Source organism: Lactuca saligna, chromosome 8, assembly GCF_052625555.1.
Source record: "Lactuca saligna cultivar CGN05327 chromosome 8, ASM5262555v1, whole genome shotgun sequence".
Classification (NCBI taxonomy): Eukaryota; Viridiplantae; Streptophyta; class Magnoliopsida; order Asterales; family Asteraceae; genus Lactuca; species Lactuca saligna.
In genome coordinates this window covers 84,527,012-84,535,415 of record NC_136424.1, presented here as the reverse complement: position 1 = coordinate 84,535,415, position 8,404 = coordinate 84,527,012, and the positions used below count along the sequence as shown (strand labels likewise).

Below are 8,404 nucleotides of genomic sequence, written 5' to 3'. Positions count from 1 at the left end.
CTAGTCGTTATGACAGATTATGATTTTATGTTTCGAAGTATTCCGAAATTTCACGAAGTAAGGAGGTTTATGTTTGTTTTTGCTCCTCTAAAAAGATTAGAAAAAATAGTACATATAATGTGATTCTCAAATTTATTTGATTTCTTCTTCGCGAGTAAGAAACTGAAAAGATTGAACAAAAAGATTGCAAGACTAAAGCACATTTGCATCAAATTAATTACTTATATTGTATCATGTTACTACATAAACGATGGGAAAATACAAGAAAGTAGTCACAATTACAAATATCATTGTGGTTTCAAGCATATATATGGGAGAAGAAACCATAAACTTGGCAATAATAATATAATATGTAGGTGATAGGCTCTCAACAAACATAATCAGAGGCAGACAACCCACTATTTATTTTTTAGAACGGCAACCCACACTCATAATTAATTACCAACTTACACTTGAGACATTTAAAGATCATGTTATATTGTAATCTCATACCACACGTACTACATTGTCCATCTGAAATGATACCTTGAGCAAACAAGATAGGGTGTTCGTGACGATTGGTGTTATAAATGTCTCCAAACTTTATATTCACATAAGAGTGAGTGCCTCCTGGACACGCGGTATGCACGGCATAGGTCTCTGTCTCGCATTGAAGAATTAACGAAGCACACTCAGTATGTATAGACTGAGCACAATCTTTACAATGATAGAAAGATGCATGAGGATTCAAATCGTTCTCACAAATTTCACAAAAGTATTCACTCTTATGATTCTCAATTGGGAGGTAACTTAGGTGCATGGGATGCTTCTTGTCATACTTATGCCTGATTGTCTCGGGTAGTAACAAAGCACATTCGAGATGTATACATAAAGCACATGTATTGCAATAGAATGAAAATCGTCCTAGAGAAAGACGTTGGAGACACATTAGACAAAGAGCACTTGCATTTTTATTTTGAGCCAATGAAAGGATGTGATTGGGATGAGCTTCATGTGTGATTTCTTTAGGTATAAAACCACAAGTAACATCAACATGGTATCCACATTCGACACAATGATAAGAAAATCCATTACAAGGTAGACGACAAACATCACAATAGAACACACCGAAATAGCGAGGAAGGTCGTTTGAATATAAGAGATGGAGGGTATGTTGTGGGTGGGACGGGTGGTTTTCTATTTTTGGGGGAAGTCGAGTGCACCATTCATGGAGAGCAAAGTTGTTGCAACTCTGTTGAGCACACACGTAAAACCTCATGGTAACTGTGATTGGTCTGAGACATCCATTGCATAACAGTTGGGTCTTTTTCATTGGGTTATGACACATTGATAATGAAAACATAATGTTTGAGGGGGTTTGGCCATCGATATCAATTTGTGTCTCACCATCAACTAGAATTAAAGGGTGTTGATGACTGTCATGTGTTAGGTGATCATCCACCTTAATCTTATGATGACGATGATCAATAGTGGTTTGTTGGAAAAACAAATAGTGTTTTGGTAGGCTGTATGTTTCATCGGGAAACGGGAGATGGAGAAGACCAGGATGGTCAACATCTTCATAATTTTTAATGGTTTTCCCAAAGCCTGATCATAAATTGGTAGTTAAGAGTTTGTTATTTTGTACCAGATATAAAAAGAATTCAATTACAAAATGATATATAATAAGTAATGAAGGGAAAGCAATTGTGAAAGTAAAAAACAAATGATATGATTTACCAGCAGTTGGAGGCGACACACTCACGCAATCCAAATGGGCATAGTACAGACATCTATCGCATTTGTAGATCCAAAGATTTTGCGTACCACGGAAATCATCACCACATACTCTGCATCTAGGATGATGTTTGGCATCTTGATCAATCAATGGGAAGGAATACGAAATAGTGAGGGGATGAGTATGATGAAAAGCACCATCTGTTCTCTCTTGGATGAACAATTTTTCTGGTAGGAAAGCACAATCGTTGTGAATGGTGAAGCCACCACAAGTGGTACATTGATAGAAGACCCCTTTATGTTCCTTCCCACAAGCACTACACTCGCATAATATGGGCTTAGGGATAGCACAAATTAGCACGTGAGGGTGGCATGGATGATAAATGATATTTTTTCCTACTTCCAAGGCACACTTGACATCAATGGAGAAATCACATCTATTATGACATTTGTAACGATGTTCTGTAGGCTTGTGATTTCTCTTACAAATATTGCATATCCGAGGAAATGAATCTACATATGAATATGGAAATGGTACCAGGCGAAGAAGATATGATGGGTGTGATAGGTGCTCTAACGTTGATGGGAGCTCAGCACAGAATTTATGAAATGTGAAGACCTTCTTATCACATGATGATGAACAACATGTGTAGTAGTACCTATGGTACATATGTATTTCTTCCCTACACCTCCTACATGTGACAGCTCCAAACACCTCTTTTTTTGCAATCTGATCACCACCCTCTTCTTCTTCTTCATTATCATCATCATCTTCTTCTTCTTCTTTGTATTCTTGCTGCAAATCAATGAGCTTTAGTGGATGCGCGTGTTCGGCTACTTCAAGTGCCTCTATCATAATTATATGTCTCTCTTTACGATAATGATGCTAAACTCGCTATCTTATTTATAGCAAATAAAGAGCATATATGTGTGGGAAATTTTTTAAAAGTTGCTTCTCTTATTAATTTAATTTTCTTTAAGTAATTTAGCAATCAAGTTCCCTATTTGTCCCTTATAATATGGAATTGCTGGTAATTAATGAGTTTATATCAACAATTGACATAATTTATGATGTATTTTCTAAATGCTTTAAACATCATCTAATAGAAAATACAAATGATGTTGTAATCTGGACATTGTTTTCTCAAAGTCTTCATTATTCTAGATTTGGTTTAATGTTTTGTTCCTAATTTAGTTTAATACGTAAGGAATAAACACAATTGAAACACACAAAGCATAATCCTATTCCCTTTTCTTTATCTGTAGTACCTTCTCTCTAATAAGTAAGGAATAAGTTAAGTCCCAAATTTTAAATGTACATTAATCTTATTTATAAAATTGGTATATAGGTGGTTAGAATTTACTCGTGACTTAACTGAGTTTTTTAACATAACCCAAAGCCAATTGATCGAGTTGACTGTTGAAAGATCTCATATGGGAACAAAATATACAGGAAGTTGAATAAATGAAATTACTAATGATTTGCATAGCTTACAGATGTTCCCATATTTAATTTTAAGGTCTCATAAAATATGCAAGCAGGCAGAAAATGTAGAAAATACGATTTTGAAGGTAGTACTATATAGTATATACTTATAATAGTTGCATAGCAAACTGTTTAAAATTTGGTTTTTATAGAGAACGTGTAAAAATTATTAAAATAGTAAACGCATAGAAATCGTGTCACAATTATCAGGATGGTTAATCTATCTCTATGAATTAATTTATGAGATCACATAACTGAAAGCTTAGATTCAGTTTTGTGCATCAATTTATCCAATTTATATACATAAAAAATTATTTTTATTTCATGATATTAAAGAAAGTGGTTACAGAATCAGTTACATCTCATTATAACTATCAAAGTCAAACTAAAGAGTTGACCTCATATCCCAATAAAAGAAACTTTTTTGAGTATAGACAAATAAAACGATAATAAAACATGATGATGTTTTCTTGAATTAAATCCTATTAAAGGAATATATTACGTTGTATTTTTTTTCCAGGATTGAGCTATAAATAACAATTAACACCTTTCGAGTGTGATTTACTGTTGAAAATAAATTAATCACGGAAATATATTAATCAAGGTTGTCAACAAATTAGACACTAAACATTGGAATGTAATCCCTACAACTTACCTATGCACACTCCATTTGAAATCAAGATTATTATTAACTAAAGAAAAGGAAGTTGTTTCTATTTTAAGATGGTCATTTGCAATAATCAAATGAAAGCTAATTTTAAGATGAGCATCTGCAATCAGATACTACATTCAAAGAAAAGAAAGATGATCATGTTGAAGCAATGAAAATCGAACCTTGATTCTTGTTGAGTGGCTTCAATCTCGACTTCTGTTCAAGGATTCAAGCTCGGAGCTCGGTACTGTACACGTAAAACCGAACCTTTAGCTTCAATTTCGAGCTTCATGGAACGGGATGGATTTTTAGGTTGCGATTGGGTTTTTTTTTGGGAGGATGAAGCCTGGGGTAGGAGTTAGCTTTCTAGGGTTTACAATTAACGGTTTGACGAAATTCAAAAGAACACAGGGTAATTGGTAAATATTCCGAATTCAAGTTAGAGATAGGATCAGAGATGACGATCCCATGGGCCAGGGCTGATCTCACTTCAAACTGGATCCTATAAATAACGAACCGGGTCGTTTCTCACGATTCTAAGATTTGAACAGTGATCTTGACAATCTTGCTATACTTTATTAAACAGGGCTCTAACATTTTATCTGATTGCTATAATAAATCGAATGCCTTGTGGAAAGAGTTCGATGCTTTAAACAATCTTTTTGTTTGTGTCTGTAATGTATCTAAGGATTTTTCAAATCGCTCTCAACATATTAAGTTGATATAGTTCTTAATGGGGTTGGATGAGTCCTGTTTACATGTATGAAGCAATATTCTGATGCGTGAGCCTCTTCCAATTGTTAAGTCTGCATTTGCTATTTGTTCCAGAGAAGAATCCTATAAAATGCGATCTCATTTTTTTGGAACCTCTAGCAAAAAATCTAATTTTTTTTTCTTTTTTTTTTTTGGACGAAGAAAAGTAAAAGAACTATTTTCTTAAAATATCAAGTTTGATCTCTATTTTTTTAGGAAGGTCCATCGGTCCATATGGTTTTAATTTTTATGATGATTGATCCTTATCTATATAAAAAGACTTATATATCATTTTGAATTTATTTTATTTTTTTCATTTGTTTCTATTAATAATATTAAACTACTAGGGTCCCACCATTCCCACCACACCCATCATTTTCCTCTCCTTTCACAATGTTACTATCCTCCATCTAGGGGTGTGCAAAAAAATCCGCAAAACCGAACCGATCCGGTCGATTCGAAACCGAAACCGAAAAAAACCGGGTATATACGGATCGGTTTTGGTTTGGATATTGAGATATCCGCGGATACCCGAACCGAACTGTATTATATTATTTATATGTTTATATACTATTTATATTATGTAATATAATAAAATAATATAGAATTTAATTACAAATTTGTTACAGGCTTACAAGTTACAACCCATTCCAAATGGCCCAAATGGCACTCGACTGTACTCATTCTGTGATTCTCTCGCTTAGGGGCTAGGGCAAAAAAGAAACGATCACTCGATCATCGCCTCATCGGCCATCGTTCCTCGTTCGAACTTCCGTTGGCACTCAGTCACACCATTCCTCGTCGTCTCGCCGGAATTCCACCATTGCTCTCGTCACTCGTCAGCGACGTCGTTGTTATAGGAGCTCGATAGTCGAGAGTCGAGAAGGCAGAAGCAGTTCACGACGGTCAGCCTTATAGCGACGTTGACGCATTGTTCCCTCCATCTCCATTGTTTAGTACTCGATAATCAGGTATTTCCCATACTGTGTTCGATCTCTCATTTTTCCTTCCTCAAATTGTTCGTACCTGCATCACTTCTCGTCTTCTGAGTTCTGGACATTACGTTTCTATTTTATTTTATTTCAAAAAACGAAAACCCTACAAAATCGTTAAGTCAAATCTATGATTTAATGTTTAATATTCATGGATTTAAGTAATATTGCTGCTCCAGTAATGCATTTAGAGATATATTTAATCTTCAAAATCCATCGTGTCTCTATTAGGAGATATATTTTCCCATAATCCCATTTTCACATAAAGGGCAATATATTATATATGAGAGTGACGAGTTATGCTGTGGACCATGTGACATGGGTATCATATTCTCATTTGATCATCTATCCCATATTTCACAAATTTTTGGTATCTGATTGAGTTATTGACTATCTGTTTACTGCTGTAGATTATTGACTATATGTTTATTGCTGTAGAATATGTATTGTATCAATGTATGCATGTATGGTATTTGAATTATGTCTATATTTGAACTCCAACAATTTTTTTTCTAACTTGTTTGGGACTATGACTTACTGAATTTCAGAAAAAAAATGGTTGAAATGGAGGTTGATGTTGATTCTTCACCAACACAACAATCTGGAAGTTCAAATGTAAGTGTTAATCCTTCACCTAAAAGTACAACAGAAACTGCCAAGAAAGTGGATGAAGGGAAAAAGACCGAAAAAAGAAAGCAAAAGCGGATACTTCAGAAGCATGGCGACATTTTACTAGAGATCCTGATGATCCTAATTACTCTGTTTGTAATCATTCTACTAGACGATTGCATTGTCCTAGTAAGAATGGAGCTAGTTCTATGCGGAATCATACAACACGTTGCACTAAGAACCCTGATAACATCGACAAAAAACAAAAACTATTGATGTTTCAAAACCAAGCTTCTAAATACGAAAACGGAGAAAGCATATCTACATTTGTCCCTTGGAAATTTGACAAAACCAAGTGTAGATATTTGTGTGCTAGAATGATCATTATTGATGAATTACCTTTCAAGACTGTCGAACATGAAGGGTTCCGTGACCTTTTGAACATGTTACAACCACAATTTCAAATCCCTTCAAGAACCACTATTACTAATGATTGTTTGGAGATATACAAGTCATAAGCGGAAAAGTTGAAGAAGTATTTTGCTAAGAACAGACAACGAGTTTCTTTAACAACCGATCTGTGGACTTCTAGGCAAAATCTTAGTTACATGTGTTTGACAGCTCATTTTATTGATAAAGACTGGACCATTCACAAAAGAATAATAAACTTTTGTTCTGTTTCTGGTCATTCTCGTGAGATAATTGGAAAATATGTGGAGAAGAACTTACTTGATTGGGGAATTGACAAGGTTTTTACAGTTACAGTTGACAATGCTAGTTCAAATGACCTTTGTATTCGATACCTAAAAAGAAGATTGAATGCATGGAAGCATAGTGTGTTGGATAGTCAACATTTGCATATGAGATGTTGTGCCCACATCTTAAGTCTTGTTGTCAAAGAAGGTTTAAAAGATGTAGATACAAGTATTGCCTGAATTTGATCAGTTGTGAAATATGTGAGGTCTTCTCCAGTTAGCCTTCAACGCTTTAAGGGATGTGTTGAGAAAATGAAAATTGAGAGTAAAAACCTTGTTTCTCTTGATGTTAAAACAAGGTGGAATTCAACATACTTGATGCTAGAAAGTGCCATCAAGTGTCAAGATGCTTTTGATTTATTGGAGGAGCAAGATAGTAAGTACCGGTTCGAGCTTTTATCATTGAAGGGGTTGCCCAATGAAGAGGATTGAGAGCATGTTAGGTGTATGTTACCTTTCTTGAGAGGTTTTTATACATCTACTTTGCATATTTTTGGCTCTTTGTATGTAACTAGCAACAATTACTTTGATGAAGTCTTTGGCATTGTAGAAATGATAAAAAAAAAAGATGATAACAAGTGATGTTGGTTTTAAAAAGATGGCTGATAAAATGAAAGAGAAATATGATAAGTATTGGAGCAATTTATCGAACATAAATGTGTTTTTATTTATTGCTCCAATTCTTGATCCATGATATAAGTTAGGTTATGTTTCCTTCATTATTAGCCAAACTTATAATGAAGAAAAAGCCAAAAATTTGTGTGATCAAGTAGAAGAAGTATTACGAGATTTTTATGCTCATTACTCACATGAAGTTGGAGTTATTAATGAAAATCCGACAAGTAGTTTCGATAATGTTGAAGAAGAAATCGTTATTGATGTTGATGATGATCTGACAACTTTCTTGAACAACCAATACAAAAGATTGTTAGAAGAGAACTCAATGTAATTTACAAGCTTTCTTTCTTTTATTTATGTTGTTTATATTTACATAATTGATTTTTTTTTATTGTTATATTTTTTGATAATTATAGCTGCAAAGTGTGAGTTGGATTGGTATTTGGGTGAGCAATGCGAGTCTTTGGACAACAAGTTCGATTTACTTACTTGGTGGAAGAAAAATCAAGCAACGTTTCCGGTCATCGCGGCAATTGCTAGGGATGTTTTGGCAATTCCGGCCTCAACTGTAGCCTCAGAATCTTCATTTAGTACCGGGGGACGTGTTCTTGATGCATTTCGTAGCTCATTGACTCCCAAAACAGTGGAAGCATTGATATGTTGTCAAAATTGGTTTAGGTCCAAAAACATTCCTATTGATATTGAGGAAAGTTTTGAAGCTCTTGAAAATTATGAAGCCGGTATCAATTTGCTTTTTTAAGTTTTATAGTTTCAAGTTTTATTAAATCTAATGTATAATTTTTGCTGTTTCAGAAGTGAAAGA

General features: G+C 34.3%; 1 protein-coding gene across 1 annotated transcript; it reads right to left on the bottom strand.

Moving 5' to 3' along the window:
• Positions 1-259: 259 nt before the first annotated feature.
• On the bottom strand, positions 260-2,572 carry LOC145009830 (uncharacterized). The gene is made up of 2 exons (XM_078968459.1): positions 1,720-2,572; positions 260-1,587 (listed from the first exon to the last, which is right to left on the bottom strand). Exons 1-2 carry the CDS (start codon positions 2,570-2,572, stop codon positions 410-412), a joined length of 2,031 nt encoding a protein of 676 aa, XP_078824585.1. The 3' UTR covers positions 260-409.
• Positions 2,573-8,404: the final 5,832 nt, after the last annotated feature.